Below are 23,011 nucleotides of genomic sequence, written 5' to 3'. Positions count from 1 at the left end.
TGATTTACAATTTGGGAAGCAGTGGTCGCTTACGCTGGCTCAGTTGCTGTGCAAGCAGCCTTGCGACGAAGGTGTGCGCATTGCTGGCTGAACACCCTGTGCGTGGGGAGGACGCACGGCACTGCAGGTGCCTGCCGTGTCTAGCGGGACTTTGCAAGCCACCTCCAACTGCTCTGGGACTCACATTAGGTCCAAAGCTGCCCCTTAGCCTCCGTTCTGGTCCAAGACACAAACACCGTGTAAAAACTGTGACCATCAGGCTGCAAAAGAATAACGTTCACATATAAAGTCCTTGCACACTGCCCTGGCTCTGCACAGCGATAGCTTCTTGTTATCGCTTTGTTTTTCTGCAGCCTTGCGGGCCTGTTAAAAGTCTGACGTTAATCACTTCTCCTCCACTTGGCGATTCTCAAGTTTCTTTCTCAAAGGAACTATTAGTCGGTAGTTTTATCTCTCAATTTTTTGTTTATTTTTGAGAGAAGTTTTGTAAAGATTCCTCCAGTAATGTTTAGTCTGTTTGCAAATTCTTATATCAACACACTTTTGAATTTGCCATGTCATGTAGAGAGACATAACACAAGCAGAGTGGCTTTAGCTGTGAAAAGCAATATGGCTCGTGGCAGCTTTGCTTCCTCTTTTGTCTCTTTCTGAGCTGAATGGTGGATTTCTTTTGTTAAAGCCAAGAGACATTTAGAATTGCTTAGGGTCTGTTTTAGACTCAGAGCTGCCTTCTGGTGTTCCCTCCTTCTAAGGTTCCCATGACTGCTGGAGCAGGAGCACTTCAGAAAACTGGCTAATTAGTGCATCCTTATTAAGATTATTAATGACTCTGGTCCTTGTTATATTAAAGAAGATCCTGAATATTAACCTTATGACCTAAAGGGATTTCCTCTCTTAAGTCATGTGTTCATTTTTTTTTAGCTCCTAATATATATATTTGTATTTTGTATTCTTGCTATAGATACACAGCTCCATTTAGTGAGTTTAAAAAGTTCAGCTAGCAGGGGGAAATGTAGCCCCAAAAGAAGAATATTTCAAAGTTGACATAAATGAAGAACATTTGAGGTTGATAATTGCAATTTTGCTGTAATAAAAAGGCTTAGAATAAGACAGAAATACTTTCTTCAGTTTTCAATGAGAATGTCATAGCTCAAGTCTCTTATTCACTTTAACAACGTACAGTGTATCTTTTATCTAGTCTGTGATGGAGTATTGTCAGAAAAGTGCAAGTACTTGCAAAAAAGTGTGATATATCTTGTATCTCACTAACTTGTGTTTTTTAATAATGGTTACTAATTCACTTGTGTGTTAAAGGCAGTAGGTCAGTTTAACTGAGTTTTCCTTCAAAAGAGTTTTGGCCTACAGTGTTTTTGGTTTGTTCCCCCAGCCCTATGTCTATGCCTTTTTTTTCACCTTTTGTTTCTTTTTTTTTTTCTTTGCTCTTTCCTGTCTTCTCCCAACCAGATGATAAGTAACTACTGGCCTCTCTGTTCCCAGGTCATAATGCTGTGGTATGGAGCTATATTCACAAACCCTTAGACTTGCAAATGTATTCTTGTTGTGTGTTTTCTTTCTGGAATGAGAATGTAATAACATACCTTATTTAGCTTTTGCCGATTTTAACAGCAGACTGAACAAAGATTTTCTTAATATTTTCATATTAACAGTCCATTCTTAATAACTTTGTGTTTGCTACAGGACTAAAAATAGTTGTCAGAATGCGGATCCTTCTGGATTATATTTGTAGAATTGAACAAATGTTTGATATTACTATTTGGTAACGCATGATACCAACATTAAAATGCTGGCATATATTAGCTATAACCCTGTTTCACGAGTGATCACTCTATTATGCTTTCATTGAGTATTCCCATATTCTTTTTCTTTAAAATATCTTAGCACCTTTGATTCCATGCCAGATTTGTTTTTTTTGTTTTTTAACTTTTTCCTTACTTGTCCATTTTTAAAATGCAGCCTACAACAGTGAGACCCAAACATTCTTGAGGCCTGAAGGTACTGTCACCCTTTGAACAGTGGCAAAGCACCAACATTTTCTAAAGGCTTAGCTCAAGCATTCCCACCAGCTAGTTTGGCAATTGCAAATCCCATTTGCAATTAAACTGTGAGTTCTTTGAGACAGAGCATTTACTTTGAGCATTATTGTGACCAAGATGTAAGGAGAAAAACCAATATTGCAGACAAACCAGATGTAGACAAATTCCTTTTCAAAAATCATCCTTGAGAATATTTGAGGAATAGATCTTACCGCTTGCTTTTCCTTCTGGCTGTTTTACAGGCTTGTGCAATCTGAAAGTAACACCTCTTTCTTTCAGTTTTAGTTTATGCACATGTAGAAAATTAAGGCTAGAACTTACTAACTGATAAAGGCTGCTCAGATACAGTGGCAGTTGGTTAGTTATTATTGATTTGAGCAGTTTTCAAGAGGTGGCAAGCTAATAGGACGCATTAATTTTTAGTAGTTTTTCTGTATTTTTCTGTAGTAGTTTTAGTAGTTTTTCTGTCTATATGGCTGTAAATCTGTATAAATTGTGAAGCTGCCGTTCATACAGCTGCAAATTTTAAACAAGTGAAAATGCTAGCCAAACTGTGCTGATCTAGCAAACCTCCAAACAAGGTGTTTTGGCATCTGGAGACATTTTAGTACTAGGGCCAGGTTAGAATCCCATATCTCCATATGATTTCCCTGTAATCCCATGGATAAGAGTTTGTATTTACACCTAGAGCCCCAAAGAGCTTAGTCAGAGCTCAAGATCTCCAACCTGCAAAATTAGAGTCAAAAAATGGGCTGGGCCCTCACCCTTTTTGAGTCTCTCAGTATCACCCCTTTAATTTTCCTTCAAGTTTTATTAAGTCATAACTTCCTTTGACTCTAAATGGAGATGTCAGCCTTCAGGGCCACTGGATGGGATGTAGTATGTGCAAGCATATATGCATTATGTATATGCAAGTAAATACATAGAACAGAGATGAGTACAGATTTTTTAGGAACCTGCCTTTTGCCATCTCTTTCAGTTCATTTCCAGAGGTTTTCATGTGGAGACGCTGTCCAGTTTTCCACTTTCTAGAGCAATTCCTAATGATACACCTGACCTTATTGCCATGTTTTTTCATAGTACTACCAGGATGGAGCTCTATCTTTTAAATCTTAATACAGTGATGCCACTGTTTCTGCTGACCACTTTTTCTTGCAGGGTGCACTAAAAGGGTGAAGGTTAAAATGAATTTAAAATACATTCAAGGGAAAAGTCACCACACAAACTTCACTGTCAGGCTTTGGGGATTTTTTTTTTCTTTTCATAGTGATGAGGTATATTGGAGATTTTTATGGGTTTGAGTGTGATCCAACATGGATACTGGAGCTCTGGAGGAGTGCCAGAAAGGAGGCTTACAGAATATCAAGTTTTATACCATCTTATGTAATGTTTATGCGGGTGGGATATGACATATTGAAATTCAATTTATTGAAATTATTGAAATTCTGTTCACCCTGTCCTACTGCCAGTGGGGCTGAAATGGCTATGTTTGTGGGATTCCTGCTTGCATAAACATAGACATTCAGGGAAGAGAGTTTTGCCTGAATGTTTTTGTCTTCTCCTTCATCTATTTTCACTGGTGAATTGGTGCCATTGCACTAAATGCCTACATTGTGCAACCATAGGCAAGTAAAAAGATATGGGAAATGATCTAGCTGCTTAACAATAATGAAAATTTACTCAGGGCTTGTATTGCTGGTTTGGGAGCCTTACTTTAGACAAGTTCTGGTTTCTTTTCTAAAAAGGGAACATCTATTTCTTTCCTTGCAAAACTCATGTTACACTAATGCAAAGAAACCACTCTACATGGACTATGTTTTTTTGATTTTATCAGTCTAATTCAGTCAATATGGATGCTTTTACATCTGTATAAAGCTGCCCTGAAACAATATAGATTTCTTCTGTCTAACAGACAGGAAAAAAGGCATATTTATGCTGAGGTAAGTCTGTTGTCACATGAGAGGTAGTGATACCAATGCTGCCCTTTTTGGGAAAAGATGTGTAAGAGGAATCGTCCTCCTAGACAAAGCATTTGTTATAGTAAAGAAAAAATGTGTCCCAGCCAAGCTGCAAGTGTAAATAAATGTGGCTTTTTAAAGTGTATTTGCTGATTAAAACTGTTGCACCTAAAAGAACCAGAACAACTGGGCCTAAAGAGCCAGAAAGGGGTTTAGGTTAGACATCAGAGAAGCCTTTCGTGCTGGTAAGGGTAGTTAAGCACTGAAATACATGGCCCTTGGTAGCTCCATCATTAGGGATTTTTAAGGCTGGTCAGATGAACAGCTTTTGAGAATGGTTTGAGTAGACCAAATCCTGCCTTGGGCAAGGAGAAGAAAATGGGTAACCCATTTAATGCCTGACTAGGGTAACTAACTCTGCTGTCCCTGTGTATGATGTGGATATGTTTCTGTATGTGATTCATTTTGCCCTTGCAGCACATGCAGCAAGGAAATGGCGATAATGGGATTTAGTAATGTATGAAGGAAAAACAAGCCCCTCTTTAAGAGAGCATTCAAATTCCCAAGTGCAGTTCTGAGATCTCCTTTTAGTTTTTGCTTTTCTGATTACAGGATTCTCAGGTGTTTATGACACATCTGTTTTTAACATTGTTGCATAACATGTTTGGAAAGTGCTAGAAAATTATTCCAGCTTTTTTTTTTCCTTTCAAATTTCAAAATCCCATTACAAGATTCAGCTTTTCAGTTAGCAGCATTATAAAGTAAAAACATGATTTAGACAATATTGCAGTTGAAATATGCTGACAAGTTCTTAAGGGTATTTTACTTGTGCTTCAGAAATTTAGCAATAAAAGAAACCTACCTCTATCTGTAGCTCTTAAGCTCGTCATAGCATCAAAAATCAATTCGGCAAGAAGATATTTAGTTAGAGCTTTGTCATATCCATATGTGATTTTTGCCATGTCATTCTATTGGTTGGGATTATGTTACTTGCTAAATGATTGCTACTAATTTTTGCCAGTATGATCAATAAAAGTGACCCTGAGAAATATCTTCCGTTTCTGCAGGTCAGCTTTGGGTGGTCTCCTTACATCATCTTTTCGGCAGCACCAAGAGTCCTTGGCAGCAGAAAGAGAAAGACGACGTCAGGAGAGAGAAGAAAGATTGCAAAGGATAGAACGTGAAGAAAGAAACAAATTCAAGTAGGAACTGTATTTGCTATTGATCTGTTGCCTTAATGTGGGATAAGTTTGTAAATCACTTAGACATATAATTGCAAAATAATTCAATTGCTGAACAGTTTATGTGTATCTACTTATCTAGTTCTTTAGATACCTTTCTTGATATAAGTATCTTAGGGATGGGCATATTAAACCTGTAATCCTGAATTTTGGCATTTAATAAACCAGTGAATTTTTTTTTAGCCAACTATGTATTTGCCAGGCTAATTTCACTGACCGAATATCTGCACAGGCCCGGATTAATCATCTAATATGCTCCCTCTCAAAGTATAATCTCAATAAAGTATTGAGGATGAAACAACAGAAGGAAGGTATAAAGAAGTGGAAAAAGGGACAGCACTGAGACATCTTTTTGCTTTTGTGTTTTGCAAGTCAAAGCATTTTGCCTTCTCTGAATGTATGGTGGTGTTTGAATTGCTACACTTTTTCTCTGCTTTTTTGAGCATGCATCTCTTCCTCCTGGAAACAGCAACTGATAGAAAATAATTCTCAAAATTATTGCTCAAACAGTGATCAAATCTCAGGGGCAAAGGCTGAAGGTGAATATAGGACTTTCCTTTTCTCATCTGAGGCCATGTCGTATGCTGTGGAACCCCAGCATGTGCTGCCTCTAGGATAGTAAGAGACAAGTCCTCTCTTTTTGTTAAGTCCATGGCTGGAGATCTGGAAATCCCAGTACAGGCATTAGCAAAGACTGCAGTGGGCTTAGGATACACAGGGTACCTATAGCTGAAGTGGCTTGTCTGTTGTCTTAGTTGATCCGAAGAGTGTGCACTAAGAAATGATTTTGCTTTTTTCATAATTGAGAGTGAAAATTAAATAATATTATCAAGAGTTAGAAGAAAGACTGTACTAATCTAAAGAATAGCAAGATAAATGTTTTGTAGCCTGAGAGTTGATATTTATGGAAAAGATGGCACAGGGTTTCCTGTGAGTTTGTTTATTAGTATGCAGGATTGTTTTCAGTGTAATCATCTCTTTATTAAGAAGAGGAAATGATCTGTGTCACAGTGAATTTGGAAAGAGGGTAACTTGCTAGTGGTTGGTTGGTTGGAGGAGGTATTCTCCTGGCTCCAGAAGATAGCTAGTTTAGAAGAAAATGAGAGGCGGAGGGAAGGTGGAAGAGCACCATAATAGGATCTTTGGCAGCCAACAGCTGCCCAAGTTCTCCTGAAACAGAAACAATCAGCCCTCAGTCTTCAAGCCTCTTCCAAAAACTCTCCCTCTGAATGGTATCATCAGGCTGCTGCAGGCTGTCATGGACAACAAACATCGTCTTTCAAAAAGGAAACTCCCAGACCAAAAAACCACCAGGACATTTGGCAGCTTGATCTGTTTGAATAGCAGATCTGCACATTTCACTAAAAGCTGGCTACAGTACTTGTGCTGTCACTGAAAGAGCTTCCTTAAAGTCAGAAAAACAAATTTTTTAAAATATACATCTTCATCCCATAACTCCATAATCAGAAACTAGTAAAAGTGATCATACATACTTGAGACCATAAATTTTGAATGCCCAGTGTTTTCATCTTCAAGATCTGAGTTTCTGGCTCACCCAAAAGTTATAATTTGTATTTGAGTAGAGAGTCTCCAAAGCTGCCAATCTTTGCAGGCAGGCAGCATCCCACAGTTGATTAAACAGTCTGGCAGGAGGAGGACAAAGCCACAGCAAATAATCACAGACAGTTTCATAAGAGTTCTTTTGGGATTACGTTATCAAACCATCAGTTTGGCCGGAGACTCTGAAGGTGTATTTTTGATTAAAAATAACACTTCCAATTCACAACCTTTAAACTCGTGAGCAATACTGGATTTACCATCATGACTCATCTGTTATCTCATTCTTTCCAACTCTCCTTCAAGAATGTTGCTCTAGGTTCTGGCATTATTATTGACAAATTGGAGATAATTTAAAAGAGAGCACCAACAGTTATGAAAGAGCTGTTTTTTAGGAAAGGTGTTAAAATGCTTTATTGGCAATTGCTAGCAAAGCAATGCTTTTTATAATGAATATTTTTCTCAGTAAATGGACTATTGTCTCCATGGCATGTATAGAACACTATGTCCTAAAGTACAATCATTATTCTTCAGCTGCAGGGAAGGGTGAAAGTAGTCAGAGGGGAAAGAATAATGTTACCATTTTCCTGCTGAATTTTTTTTTTCCCTGGGGTTATTCCCATCGCTATTATAATTGTAAAGTATATTCTAAAATGTGATGAAACTGTAACCAGATTCTGAAGTACGTGGAGATAGCCTAAAACAATAATGTGTATTACATGTTAATGATAACTTTAAAGAGCAGTTACCAGCAGATGTTTGATAGCTGTTGGTATTATAGATAAGTAATTCATTCGAAAACACAATATAAAGAGAAACAGTGGTGCTTCACCCATAAATGGAAGAGTTCTGAAAATCCTTCTGGTTAGACTGCAGAAGAACCTAAAAGATATGGTGAAAGTCTCATTGATTTTGTCCATGAGATTCAGCAAAAAACTAAAAATGTTCTGCAGGGAACTATCTTTCTGTGGTTTTGAGGTAGACTGGATGTTCACTGGGTTTTGCTGTTCTCTGAGTTAAATGTGCTTTCTGAGTAATTTTGCACTAAAAACATTTGTGGATTTGACACTCCCACCTGAAATTACAGTGCCCAGGCAATCAGCAAAGTTGACTTGGCAGAAGTTAAATATATGAGTTGCTTGAGGAGCTGTGGGAGGGGCAGCTGAGGTAGAAGAAGGTTTGTATCTAAAACTCAGGGAGAAAAATAAATAAGGATGTTATCTGTCGTATATTCTCAATGTGCATTTTAAGAACAAAGAATTTTACTACTAGATAATGCTAAAGGCCCAGCCAATTCAGTTTCCAACTGTGGCAATTACATTTAGGAAAGGTGCCTTAGAACCAGGGCAGATACAGCATGCTCTGCGCCTTGGTTTAGCCTATCAGATTCCAGCAGTCACTGTTTCAGAGCATTTGAGATGGGGCAAATGAATAATTTTGAATAGCCTCTAATGGGCCTGCTCTTCATCAACATCCGTAATTCATTTTCTCTAATCCCAGTTATCAGGTTTCAATATGTGCTTCAAACTCTTTTATTTACTTATCTATTATTACTTCTAATGACCTTCCAAGCTACACATTCGGTGTGTACATACATGTGGTGTTGGCAGGCATAAGTGTACATGCATACTCTTCATCATTTTTTTCAGAGAACAAAGTTTACTTTTTTTTTGAAAACAGTCTTTATTGTCTCTGATTAGTCTCTTTGTACTGTTGGTTTCTCCTACTGTACATATACTTCTGTTACTGACCTTCTTCTGGTTTCCTTTGCAACTTATTGCAACTCTCCTTTTAGCCGTGATTATTTAGACAAAAGAGAAGAACTAAGACAAGCAAGAGAAGAGAGGTTTGTATATAATGCATCCATCCTTTCCTTTGGTTGTTTCCACTTTCTGTATTATTTATTGTGTAGCTGTTGGCTGTTTAAATTTTTAACTATGCATGCACAGAACACTTTATTTAAAAAGAACTCTATAAGAAAGCTGTTGTTTCATTAAAATGAGAATCAAGTTCAGCTGTAAGCACAGCAATAAATAAAGAGTAGTGGGCCTGGAATGCGTAAGAATGATTGATCTATCTTTTATCTCTTTGTGTGGGAAATAAGCCTATTCTGTTTGCCTCAGAAATTTGCCCAGATTTAGTATTGTTATAAATAGAATAAGCCTGTGTTTCTCACCCAGTGTGTCCCAAGCTTTCCTGTGGATCAAAAAAGGCAACTGAGGATATAGGTCACAAACACTGGAAAACTGTAGTTACAGGCCAATGGAACCTGACCTACTCCCAGCACATTTTTTATCCTTTAGGGCCAAATATTCTTTGCCAGTCTCTCTAAACACCAAGGAATAAATTTTATAAGGTTAGCAGTGTTTATCATTGAAACATTGTTTTAATCTTATTTAAATAGTATATTTAAGTGGACTGCACTTTTCAATTGAATTAAAAAAGAAAAAAAAAAAGTTTAGAAACCCTGGGCTAGGCTGGGGACTTCCAGTGCTTATGAAAGCACATTTTTCAATGAACGCTAAACTAGAGACCTTTGCCTTCCAATAGCTTCATCTCTGCTTCCACTACTAGTTACTCAAACTCTGGAGGGAACTCCTGTTTTCACCTGGAAAACGTGCATGCTACTAAATAAGTAGTAGATGAGAAATCATTCAGATTGCTTCAGTTCTATTTTTATGGTTCTCTAGAGATTGTTATCCAGAAATACTTGTGGAATTGTCAAGAATCAGAATTTTAATGTCAAAGTGTGAGAGCAGCCATCTCAGAAATTGTCACGTTGCTGGGTTTTCTCTCAAAACCATCGTATAGAAGGCAGTTATTTTCCACAAACTTAATCTGATCTACCAGCATGCCTGTTGTGGCTGAAATAAAAATGATTTTGATATTTGTAAGGGTAAACAGAGGTTGATGGGCTTTCCTTTGTCCTTCCAGTCAAAACAATTACAAATAGTTTAAAGCATTTTCTAAAATGAAATACATCTGAGCACGTAAACATCATACACTGATCTAACTTGAGTAAGACCTTTCATAGCAAACATGCTCGTAAGTTAAATTTGAGACAAATTAGAAGTGAGCTCTCCAGTACTTTCAAGCTGTAATGGAACACGCTAAGTAAACTGGAGTATTTTTTTGGAAATGTTCGCCAGCAGGACATCATTGCTGTGCAATCTGAGCCAATTTCACCGGTCATTAGCAATGTGTCTTTATCCTTGAGGCTCTTTTGAACTGGAACATTAAACTTTAAGTTCCTTCTCATAAGGAGGAAAGATACGTCTTTGCTTTGACTGTATGTAAATATTGGAGAAAACTCCTGTAACTGAAGACAGACATCAGTAGTCTATTACATTGACCTTACATAATTCTCTCTTTTCCCACAAACACTTTTGCACAAATGAACTTTCATATAGCAAGCTGAGTGTTGTCTTGTTTTAAAAGAATGCAAGGACCATAAGCAAATGCTATATTCAAGGTGTGAAAATCCTAGTTAAAATATGGACTACAAATATTTATGTCAAGCAAAACGCTAAGTTTGTGCTACTTTAAACATAGACTTTCCTTCTATATCAGCTAGGAAAAGTAAAAGGAAAGAATATTGAATACACACAAAAGTCTCCATTAAAAGGACTGTTTTGTCTAAATTCTGTCAAATCTTTGGAGCCTGCTGCGTACTATCCTGTCACCCCTGAGCTCCAGAATAGAAGCACCGACTTTCCAATGGCTTTTGGGTTGGGCCCTCTGTGAGGGAGAGAGGTCCCTGCAATTTCTATGGGTTTGAGAGTAACTCAGCAACATTCATTTCACATTGTTCTTTCTGATTGGTCTTGGATTTTTTTTGCTTGAGTATTTTTCAGTGGTACTTTAAAAATATCCTGACAAAGATGTGTTCCCAAGCAATCTTCAGTGCTGTTTACAGGTCAAATGGGATCATACCTGGTGGCTTTGCTGGTACAGGAATATTTTAAGTAGCCTTCAGGGCCTTACTCAGAGACCTAGAGAACTTGTAATGGTATTTTTATTCCATGATAAATGGAATGTAATGTTTGGAAGGTATACCAAATGGATAGCCACAGATTTGCAGGTCTTTATCTATAGGGAAGAGTCAGCATAGGCATGATGATGGCAGCAGGTTTCCCTGATTTAAAGGAATATTGCAATATATACAGAGGCACTGTATCAGCCCTGTAGTGGAGGAACTAAATCCAGAGGAGGAGTGATTACTCATCCTTTTCACTCCTTCAGATTTTGGTCTTCATGAGATCTCGTGATTTTGATGATTTTTACATTCACTGTTGAGACACTGGGTTGAACCGAAAAAGAAAAAAAAAGAAAAGAAAAGAGAACCCCCTAAATATATGTTGTTTGGCAAGTATGAAGGGATAATGACAGTCTAGAATCATTTTTGCTTACCTGGTTTTAAATTGCTATATCTGGTTATTAGCTTGCCCATTTGATAACAAGTTATGCCCATGTGCAGCCATGAAAGTTGCTGTTCTGGATATCTTTTTTTCTTTCAGTGTAATGAAAAGATATGTTTTGAGAAGGCACATCTTGTTAGTCCTCTGCTTGCTGGTTAACTGTGCAGCACAGAGCTACAGAAGCTCAAACGTTAAAGCAGCTGCAAAAGAGCTGAGGACAGTAAAACATTGTAGCTCCCCCTGTTACAGAAGGATCCATCCAGATCTTTGTTGTAGCGTGTTGGCAAACTGCAAAAATCCTCATTGCAGCCAGCTGGTCTGTACCTGTTTTAGCAAAGCCATCAATTTGAATGGCTCTTTATGAGTCTTAAGTCCCATCTGCTCTATTTTTGAGGAGAGGGAAGCCACAATACATAACTGACCACAGTTAAAAGGAGGACTGGTTTCATTAACTGTAACAAAACACTACGATAATGTAGGCAAAAGGCTTTCTTTTCTATTGAAAAGGCAAAAATCATTCTTTAGAATTGGCTGCATGTTAGAACTGTAAACGGTTCCTATTTTATAACCATACAAGTATGTGGCTTCTTATATTTTCATCCAGAGTCTGTAGGGGTTCTTTTTTCTTGCAGAATTTGTTCAAAGCGTGTGCATACCTCTGGAGGAATAAAAGAAAATGAGTTTGTTCTTCATTATTGCTGTTTGCAATAAAGCAAATTGCCTCTGAAAACACAAGAATTGCTCTTCAAAGACATGTTTCTATGCTCTGTATAGATGTTTGCAAATGTGCATGTGTGTGTGGTTACCATATGTACTAAGCATGTTTGTTGCCACATGTGGCTGACTTCTTTCCCCTTCCTGCTTTTAATGCACACTTGTACACTAATTTGGGCTGTCAGTGAGGCAGAATGGGGGAGGAGTGGTGTTCCCTGTTATGAAGTGTTTACAACAGCAGGTTGTAGGATGACCACAGCGTTTCAGGGACATAAGCGGTAGTCTCAATTAACCTGTTTAACAGTTCACTTGTGGGTGAGATGAACAGTCTAAAGCCTGATACAGCTGCATTCATGAATTTATTCCTTAGCAAATGATGGTGGATAAAATTAGCAGACATCTGGAAGAGGCACATATTTCAAAGTTATTTTGGTTGAAATGTATAAAGCACACTATGAAGAATATGATTGGTAGCTGGTCTTAATAAACAGTTAGTGAGTTCTGCCTGCCTAAAATGCAAAACAGATGTATCTTTGTTCTTTTAAAGTGACTTTGATGAATAAACTACATGTGACGTCAGGTCCAAGCTATTGGATGTCTGAGTCCGGCAGAGAGATTTTTTAGAATAAAAAAAAGAAAACTTTCCACTGTAGACTCTGGAGAGAACAAAGTGAATTCCAGTGCATTGCTCTCAGAGCAAATAGAAGCAGGTTCAGAGACTGTAGATAGTCAATCCAAACATTTATTATTGGTATTATTTTCAGGGAGATCTGTTTTTGTCTGCTGCACTGAACCATTTTTCTCTCTTTGCAGCAAGTCTCAGACTTTGGCTATTTGCATCAGTATTAAGGGACTCTGGCTTTGGAGCCCCCCCCCTCCTCCAGTTTTAGTTTGGGGAGAGGGAGGGCTGGGAGGAGGAGGAGGTAGAGGAGGAGGGTGTAAAGGAGGACAGGCAAATGCTTCCAAAAGGAAAAGGACTATGCAGACACAAAGCTATATCTAAGGACTGTTTAATTCTACCATTTTTTGGTTTTGTTTTGTCATGAGCAATTTCACTTTTTTCAGGGGAATAGTCTTTGCTTTGGTGCGCGTTTTTTGGCAGTTTGACCAAGCAGGCAGTTTAGCACCATACCCCTTGTGTCAGGAAGTCAGCTTATTCTCTGCAGGTGTTTCATCCATAAACAAGCATCAACCACAGGCTTCTCTTTCTTTACGGAAACCCTTTGGAATTTAACTTTCAGATACAAATACTTGGAGAGGTTGGCAGCTGAGGAGTATGAGAAGGAGCTGAAAAGTCGGAGTGTAAGCCGAGGCAGAAGTGAGCTGTCCTTGAACCTGAGATCTCCTTCAGCCCCATCCTCGCCTGTACCCAAGTGCATCAGCCCAGCATCCACTGAGTCCCAGGAAGATCTGAAGACCCCTTCCACCCCCTGTGGGACTCCTCAGGCCTCAGAAGGTAAGTGAAAGCAAGGCGGGTGAACAGCATGACAGTTTTATGACTGTTTCTCTCAGGTTAGCAGTGCTTTTTAATGAATGCATATAACCTCTGAGGTGCCAAAGTAAAGGGTCTTGTCATATTGCTCCATGCTGTCTGCCTGAATTTCCTTCCTTTATTTCCACATAGATTTGGCTGTCTTCTAGTCTATTCAAGTAAAGAATACATTGCTGATTTATATCATCGTCTGTTGCTATTAGAATAGAATAATTGGAAAATACAGCATACAGAGGGTCTTATTTTAGCATCATGTTCCTCATATATTAGGAGTTACTGAGTACTAAACCAACAATATTCCTGCCAGCAGATTTTGCTTATGTGGACTCTCTGAAAGAAATGCAACAGATGAATGCCAAGATTATAATAACCTTCCAGCATAGCACAGGCTGAGTGGTACAAACAGAAAAGGTCTTGAATTGAAGGCAGGGAGAGTGTTTTGGTTATTTTTAACACCAACAAAAACTCTTAAAATTGTAGCACAAGTAGTAAAAGACTTAAAAGAGACCACAGACAATTAGTAAAAAGGAAAGTATAATTAGCGTTTGCACGGTTGGTTTGCTGTCATATAATTTATTGGTGTACAGAGCAATATTTTGTGTGTGTGCACGTCATTCTGCCACTTGCATCATGTACCCCTTCTTCAGTCCTCCAAAAAAAAAAACCACCATACAGATTTATATTTGTGCCACATGATGTTGCATTAACATTGGGAGCTTTAGTGCATGTTGAGGGTGAATTATTGCCATCATTCATTTTTATTTGATTTGATTTCCTGCTACATGCTGTTGCTGATTAATGCTTTTGTGACTTGCGCTGCTTGGTTTTATTGAGTGTTATGGCTGGTAGCATGCTATAAAGCAAGGCAATTTAAGGAAAAAGTTACAGATTCTGAATGTTGTATATGTTTATCCTCACCGTATTAAATAGGTGAAGTTTATTTAATTTAGGTTTATATGTTTTCTCAATTAAATTCCCAGTTTTCTTGTCTGACACCCTGCCAGTCTCAGTGGAATCATTTGAACTTAAAAAACATGGATATTTTCCGGTAACACTGATTTTCATAAACACCAAGATGTCCAGTTTTTCAAGTGCAATATTGCTTTTAGAGCAAATAAACTGGGTTTCATTAGGGTTTCAGACCTGGGTAGGGAGCAAGTATCTCTTTTATGATGATTATTTTAACATATTTCTCCTGGAAGCATTCAAAAAAATTGCTGCATGAAATGCAGTAGCATAATCCATTTGGAGGATAAATTTAGAGCAGGTGTACAGGGCAATTTCAGGGAGTCTGAATATGGTGAAGCAATCAACACGTGGGTAGGCAGGACATTTCTACTGGCAAAATCAGAGGGCAGCACCTGGAAGCTCAGCAAATGAACTGCAGGCAGGAACATATGGACAGGGCAGGGTAAGGCGCAAGTCCAGCCATGGGCAAATGCAGGCAGATGGCCAGGACTGCACTAGAGGATCTTGCTTCAGTGGGAGTTCTGCGTGAGTAAGGACTGCTCCTTCAGGCCTAAAAGCAAATCAGAAATAATTGGCATGTGGGCAGGGCAGGCTCCCTCCTCTGGAGGTGGTCAGTTTGTTGGATCTCACCCAACAGCTGGCAGACTTACTTGCAGATTTTGTGCCATGGCCTCTAGCCTAGTGTCTGAGTTTCTTATGCTCCATAATGAGTTAATATCTCCTTTAATATCTCCTTTGAACAAATTTCTGTTCTCAGGAAATGTTCTTACTCCCGCTTAATAAATAGAGAAACTGAGGCACTAACTTGCTTAAGCCATTTGTAGGAAGGCAGAAATAGAACCATAGACAAAGCCCAGATTGCTCAAACCCAAAACAGTTTCTTTAAATGTGAGAGTCATCATCTTCCCAAGCAAGGATAAAGCTGCAGAAGGAAAATACTTGCTCGGTTCTGTGCTCGTTAAGACCCTCCAAATCTTCCAAAAGAACTGCATTAACTGATATATTTCTCTGCAGTATTCTGAACCTGAAGTCAAGTGGGAAGAGTATTCCTTTATTAGCAAAACAATAACTGGTTTTAGAAGTCAGATATATTTTGTCCCCAATATCCTTTGGGCTCCCAGTATATACTGGGCTTAAGAAAGAAATGGGTTCTGTCTGGGGAACTTTGTCCCATGCTGTGAAACTTCCCAGTATCTCTACAAAATACAAAAATCTGGACTTACTGTGCTGAAGTGTTTTCTCATATAAAACAATTGGTTCCACTGAAGTGATCAAGTCTTGTAAGACTTACTCTTGTAAAACTCATGATATGGCATTTAGAGGAAATGAAGGTAGTCCCATAACTGCAAAATGGAACTTAATATTTTTTTCAGAGCACCTCCTTCCTCTTTTGTAATTTCATTGGAGAATATTTTATGAACTACACATGTGCAGCAAAGGAGAGCAACAATAAGCTGAGATGTCTGTGAAGTCAATCCGCAAAGGAATTGGAGATGAACTTTTCTCTGAGAGGAACAGCTTTAGGTAGTACTTGAGGAAGTAACCAGGTCAACTTAGGTGTGCATCACAGACAGTAGGAAACCTTCTCCACATATCAGTAGCTGAGCAAGACTCAAAGACTGCCTGAAGTATGACTAGTTGAAAGTGTCTCAGCAAGATGGAGAAGCGCCAGAGAATGGGGAGAACCATGAGACCGTTGCAGCCACAGTTATACAGACAAAGGGAACTGTGCAGAAAGATAGAGGAGCTAGGGAGGACAAAGTAAGATCATTTCTGACCTGAGGAAGAAAGAGATGGTTCCCTAGTGGTAATCTATGTTCTGTGCCAGTCTTTACCATTGTAGCAGGTGGGGAGAAAAGGCTTTGTTGAGGGAGAAAGAGAGAGACAGAGATTGAGCCTTGCTGACTTCACAGCAAAAGGAATGTGCTCTGCTGGAACAGCTGAAGGGAGATTCCAAACAACATTTCAAGCTATGTCTGAACAGTTGCACCAGGAGGGCTTGGGTAGAAATGGACTTCTTCAGACTTATCTTATGTATCCTCAGAGATGCTTAATATGCATCTCCCAGCTCCAAACAGAGAGCAGAGAAGGTAGATGAACATGAGGTTGCCTAGTTTATTATCCTGACAAAGGATTAGAGTGTAGACCTGGAAGGATGTTTGTCCTCTCTGAGGGCTTATAGGGCTGAGGGCCATTTCCTTCACCTCCCCATATAGCATCAAAAGATCAGAGCCACGTTGTTTGGAAGGGACTAGCTTGTTTGTCAGTCAAACCTCGTGCTCAGAAGAGGACTATCACCAGCATAAGGTCAGGTCATATATGACTTTAGCTGACCAAGTCTTGGAAATCTCAGAACCTGAGATTTCACTGTCTCTGTGGACAGCCTGTTCCAATGCTGCTCTACCCTCCCAGTCAGTAAGTTTTCCCTAACGTCCAGTCTTAACCTCCCAAACAGAAAGTTGTGGCCATTGCTCCTGTTATATCACGTGCCACTCTTGAGAAGAGTTCTATTGTCTTTGTACACTTCCCTTAAGCATGTCTAGGCTGCTATTAGATCCTTAGCCTTCTGTTAGCCACACTGAACAAAGCCAGCTCCCACAGCATCTCATTGCAGGACATGTGCTCTAGACCCCTGACCATCTTAGTAGCCATCTGCTGGAGCCTCTCCAGTTTCTCAGGCTCATTCATGAAGAAGGCAGGGACCAAAAAAGGACACAGTATTCCAGGTGTGGCCTCATTATCACTGAGTAAACTTCTTTTGAATTGCTAGTTGTACTTCTAATGTAGCCCAGTATGTGATTTGCCTTTTCTGCAATGATAGTATACTGTTGGCTGTCATTTAGTCTGGTGTCCACCCTATCCTCCAGGTCCGCCCCAGGTGCAGAACTTTGCACTTCACCTTGCTGAGCTTGGTGAGGTTTTCTTTGGCCCAATCCTCAAATTTCCCATTTCTGGATTGAAACTCTACCATTTAACATGTCTGCTGCCATACCCAATTTAGAATGGACCACAAGTTTGCTGATGGTGTATTTTGTCTCATCATCCATATTGTTAATGAAGAGATTGAACAGTATCAGCCTCAGTGTCAACTCTTGGGTACTCTGCTTGTTACCAACCACCACATGGACACTGAGTCATTGATTATTGAGCCTAGTGGCACAAATAATTTTTAACCATCTAACAGTTGGATCATCGAGCCCATACGTTCTTCTTCAATTGCATGGAAGTTGACATCAAAAGGTCAGTCAGGCATGACTGGCTCTTGGTAAATCTGCGTTGACTGTTTCTGACTATATTCTTGTTCTTCACATTCTGGAAATGGATTCCAGATGTATGTGCTTCATGAGTTTTCCAGGCACTGAGGTGAGGCTGACCAGTCTGTCATTCCCCAGATCCTCCTCCTTTCTTAAAGATGGGTTCGTCTTTCTCCAGTCAGGAGCAACTTTCCCCACTCACCATGACTTTTTGTAGATGATAAACAACAGAAAGACCCAGTAATATTAAACCAGAATTAGAGAGTTCATCAAACGTAGACTGTGGGCAACTGTAATGAGTCAGCTTTGCCTATTCTGAAAAAAACAGAATTTATCAGGCAGTGGCAATATAGCAGGATTAGGACTTTATTGGAAAATAAAAATAGAGCCTGCTACTTGTTTTATCTTTTGCCTCTTAGAAGAGCCATGAAGGAAGTTCCTACTTGTCCATTCATACACACATTGATGTCTTCTCTTTCAAACTCCAGGCATGTATAAGCATCACAGTATTAAGCAGAGTGCAGTTAGCCCATCTCCCTGTCTGTGCCATAGATAGAAGCAGAACCTGGTCTGCAGCTTCTCACCAGCCACTGTTGCAATGTGGCAGGATCCCAGGAGGCAGGTTAGGGAGAGATGACAGATGACACTGAGTGAGTGTTAAAAAGAGGGGACATCATGTTGAGGAACCACTAGATGTGGGTATTATAGTGAGGTGGTTGGTGGTGAATGTTCTCCATCAGGTGGTCATCAGGAGGAAAAATGCTTCAAAACTGTGCAGAAGAGGTACCATGAATTTAGGGTCCTGAACCTCATTAGCAACTTTAAGGTTAAGAAATCTGGTTTCTGGAAAAATTTTGGAAACAGATAAGACTAGTTGTCCTTTTATACCTTCTAAACAAAAGTATCTGTACACAGAATCACAGAATCACAGGATCACAGAATCGCTGAGGTTGGAAGGGACCTCTGGAGATCATCTAGTCCAACCCCCCTGCTCAAGCAGGGTCACCTAGAGCACACTGCACAGGATTGCATCCAGGCGGGTTTTGAATATCTCCAGAGAAGGAGACTCCACAGCCTCTCTGGGCAGCCTCTTCCAGTGCTCTGTCACCCTCATAGTGAAAAAGTTTTTCCTCATGTTCAGATGGAAGTGTCTGTGTTTCAGTTTGTGCCTATTGCCTCACGTCCTGTCGCTGGGCACCACTGAAAAGAGTCTGGTCCCATCCTCTCGACACCCTCCCTTCAGATACTTGTACACATTGATAAGATCTCCTCTCAGCCTTCTCTTCTCCAAGCTAAACAGGCCCAGCTCTCTCAGCCTTTCCTCATAAGAGAGATGCTCCAGTCCCCTAACCATCTTTGTGGCCCTTCGCTGGACTTGCTCCAGTAGTGCCACATCCCTCTTGTACTGGGGAGCCCAGAACTGGACGCAGTACTCCAGATGTGGCCTCAGCAGGGCTGAGTAGAGGGGGAGAATCACCTCCCTCGACCTGCTGGCAACACTCTTCCTGATGCAGCCCAGGATACCATTGGCCTTCTTGGCCACAAGGGCACATTGCTGCCTCATGCTTAACTTGGTGTCCACCAGCACTCCCAGGTCCTTCTCAGCAGAGCTGCTTTCCAGCAGGTCAGCCCCCAACCTGTACTGGTGCATGGGGTTATTCCTCCCCAGGTGCAGGACCCTGCACTTCCCTTTGTTGAACTTCAGGAGGTTCCTCTCCGCCCACCTCTCCAGCCTGGCCAGGTCCCTCTGAATGGCAGCACAGCCCTCCGGTGTATCAGCCACTCCTCCCGGTTTTGTATCATCAGCAAACTTGCTGAGGGTGCACTCTGTGCCTTCATCCAGGTCACTGATGAAGAAGTTGAACAAGACTGGAGCCAGTACTGACCCCTGGGGGACACCGCTAGCTACAGGCCTCCAACTAGACTCTGTGCCACTGATCACAACTCTCTGAGCTCTGCCATTCAGCCACTTCTCAATCCACCTCACTGTGCACTCATCTAACCCACACTTCCTGAGCTTGTCTATGAGGATGTTCTGGGAGACAGTGTCAAAAGCCTTGCTGAAGTCAAGGGACACAACATCCACTGCTCTCCCCTCATCTACCTAGGCAGTCATTCCATCAGAGAAGGCTATCAGATTGGTTAAGCATGATTTCCCCTTGGTGAAGCCATGCTGACTACTCCTGATCACCTTCTTGTCCTCCACGTGCTTGGAGATGGCCTCCAGGATGAGCTGCTCCATCACCTTTCCAGGGATGGAGGTGAGGCTGACTGGCCTGTAGTTGCCTGGGTCCTCCTCCTTGCCCTTTTTGAAGACTGGGGTGACACTGGCTTTCTTCCAGTCCTCAGGCACCTCTCCTGATCACCATGATCTTTCAAAGATGTTTGCGTGGCCTTGCCATGACATCAGCCAGCTCCCTCAGCACTCGTGGGTGCATCCCATCAGGGCCCATGGATTTGTGGGTGTCAAGTTTGCTTAAATGGTCTCTAACCCACTCCTCCTCCACCAAGGGAAAGTCTTCCTCTCTCCAGACTTCCTCTCTTGCCTCCAGGATCTGGGGCTCCTGAGTGCTGGCCTGAGCAGTGAAGACTGAAGCAAAGAAGGCATTCAGGAACTCTGCCTTCTCTGCATCCTTTGTCACCAGGCCACCCACCCCGTTCAGCAAAGGGCCCACATTTTCCCTAGTCTTCCTCTTGCTGCTGATGTATTTGAAGAAGCCCTTCTTGCTGTCCTTGACATCTCTAGCCAGATTTAATTCCAAACGGGCCTTAGCCTTCCTCGTCGCATCCCTGCATACTCTGACAATGTTCCTATATTCCTCCCAAGTGGCCTGTCCCCTTTCCACATTCTGTATACTTCCTCCTTCTGGTTGAGTTCTGCCAGGAGCTCCTTGCTCATCCACGCAGGTCTCCTACCTCCTTTGCTTGACTTCCTACTCATAGGGATGCACCGCTCTTGAGCCTGGAGGAGGTGATGTTTGAATATTAACCAGCTCTCTTGAACACCCCTTCCTTCTAGGGCCCTAACCCATGGGATTCCTCCAAGTAGGTCCCTGAAGAGGCCAAAGTTTGCTCTCCTGAAGTCTAGGGTTGCGATCCTACTTGGTGCCCTGCTGCCTCCTCGCAGGATCCTGAACTCCACCATCTCGTGGTCACTGCAGCCAAGGCAGCCCCCAACCTTCACATCTTCCACCAGTCCTTCTTTGCTTGTTAGTGTGAGGTCCAGCAGCACACCTCTCCTTGTTGGCTCCTCCACCACCTGTGTCAAGAAGTTATCACCAATGCTCTGCAGGAACCTCCAGGACTGTTTGTGCCTAGCTGTGTTGTCTTTCCAGCAGATATCGGGGTGGTTGAAGTCCCCCATGAGAACCAGGGCCTGGGATCGTGAGGCTACTTCCAGCTGTCTGTAGAAGGCCTCATCGACTTCCTCATCCTGATCAGGTGGCCTGCAGTAAACACCCACCACAGTGTCACCCATGCTAGCCTGCCCTTTCATCCTTACCCATAAGCTCTCGACTCGCTCTTCATCCACCCCTAGGCACAGCTCCATACATTCCAGTTGCTCTCTCACATAAAGAGCAACTCCACCACCTCGCTTTCCTGGCCTGTCTTTCCTAAAAAGCACGTAGCCATCCATGACAGCACTCCAGTCATGTGAGCTATCCCACCATGTCTCTGTAATGACAATAAGATCATGGCCCTGCGACCGCACACATATCTCTAGTTCTTCCTGTTTGTTCCCCATGCTGCGTGCATTGGTATACAGGCATTTCAGAGAGGTGATCAATGAGAGGTTGCCATCTCTTTGATGAGGTTACATAGCTTCTTTGAGAGACTTCATTCTCCCAATAAGTCTTCACTTTTTTTTTTTTTTCTGATAATACATCTTTAGAGATTAAGCTCTGGCAGAAAAAGAAGTGGGTGTATGATTCAAAAATTAGTCCTTTAAGCCACATTCAGTTTTCCTCCTCCTGATGAATCCAATTGCAAATAAAACTTCTGTTCATTTAAAGAAAGTATCTCTCATCTGTTTTAATTAACCAAAAAAAGAAAAAAAATCAAATTGAGCCTTGAGAGAAGTGTGAAAAATAGCGTACGAAAGCAAAAAGAAATTACCTCTATTACTGAATCTGGCAAGCTCAGCTCAGGTTTTAATGAGAACTATATATGTGTGAGAATTGCATTATGTTTTTAAAAGTATATATTGCTCATAATGGCATCACCATTACTTCTCAGAAGGTATCAAACAGTATTTTGCCATTGCTTTTTGATATGACCATACTTGCTTCCCTGAGTTTTCCCACTCTTCATCATCAGGAAGACTGAACAAAGGGAACAGAGACTGGTCCGTTACCTAATTCTGTTGCCACCTGCAAGGTTGCACTTGTCTGGTGTGAAAATCAGTCCAGTAAATACTGGACTGAAATACTGATGACCTTTCAAAAGAGGTCATCAGCAACCATCCAATGTGAATTTTATTTTTTAACATCTTTAGAAGTTCTTACCAATATCAGCCCAATTTATTACAGCATGGAACTGCAAGTGATACACGTATGGCTAGCTTGCTGGGTTTATTCTCTAGGTAGAGTTTGTTGACAGATTTGATTTTTGAACTACTTTTTGAGAGAAGAGCTACTGGGCTTAGCTCGCTGTAGTTATCTGGCTTATAGTTGGATTGTTTGACATGATCCCAAAAGTGAGAGAGACTGTCAAAGTGAATGTAAGCATATCCCTGGTTAGTTCTGGAGGTGCTTAGGCTTTGGTATAAATATATATTGCTATTTACTCTCTGGTATACTTTAGATTCTGCTAAGATACTGCATCTTTCTGGTATCTATGGACTATTTCAGGTGCACAGATTCAGAATTCTTTTGAATGTTGCTTTCTAGGTTTACATTCTCATTTTCTCAAGCATTTTTTATGTCTCCCCTGACTTCATCCTTTTTGAATCTTTAGTGTAGCTTCATGACGACCACAGTGTCATAAGCATTAGCAATCCTGGCCAAATTTTAGTCATCTCCTTTCTCTATGTGAGCTGTTGATCTTTTTGATCATTGGATAGCAACATTTGCTTTTAGGAGAAAAAAAAAGAAATTCACAATAAATGATGATTTTTCAAGGGTAAACCGATAACATTTGTTTTTAAGTGTACAGTAATTGCAGACCATTGCAGTGCTGCAAGCTCAGAGTCTCTCCAATGCTGCGGTACCACATTAGTTCCAGGATCTCCTGAAGGATGCCTAAGCTTGTGGCAGTTATGGTCCAGTCTTGGCTTGACTTTAACATGCTGTCATACTATACCTACACGCTGACAGCTGTGGTCAGAAACACAGCACGGTGATTCAGAGTGTCTG

At 40.8% G+C, this 23,011-nt stretch overlaps 1 protein-coding gene across 1 annotated transcript in view; it reads left to right on the top strand.

Annotated features, from left to right (window-relative positions):
* Window positions 1–23,011, top strand: part of FHOD3 (formin homology 2 domain containing 3) — a 119,558-nt gene that overhangs the window by 24,642 nt on the left and 71,905 nt on the right. The window contains exons 4-5 of the mRNA XM_067292172.1: window positions 5,080–5,214; window positions 13,184–13,398. Of these exons, the coding sequence (XP_067148273.1) occupies window positions 5,080–5,214; window positions 13,184–13,398 (350 nt within the window). The remainder of the gene's footprint in view (window positions 1–5,079; window positions 5,215–13,183; window positions 13,399–23,011) is intronic.

The sequence above is a fragment of the Apteryx mantelli genome, chromosome 2 (assembly GCF_036417845.1).
Source record: "Apteryx mantelli isolate bAptMan1 chromosome 2, bAptMan1.hap1, whole genome shotgun sequence".
In the NCBI taxonomy this organism is placed as follows: Eukaryota; Metazoa; Chordata; class Aves; order Apterygiformes; family Apterygidae; genus Apteryx; species Apteryx mantelli.
This window is presented reverse-complemented; position numbering and strand designations above follow the sequence as displayed.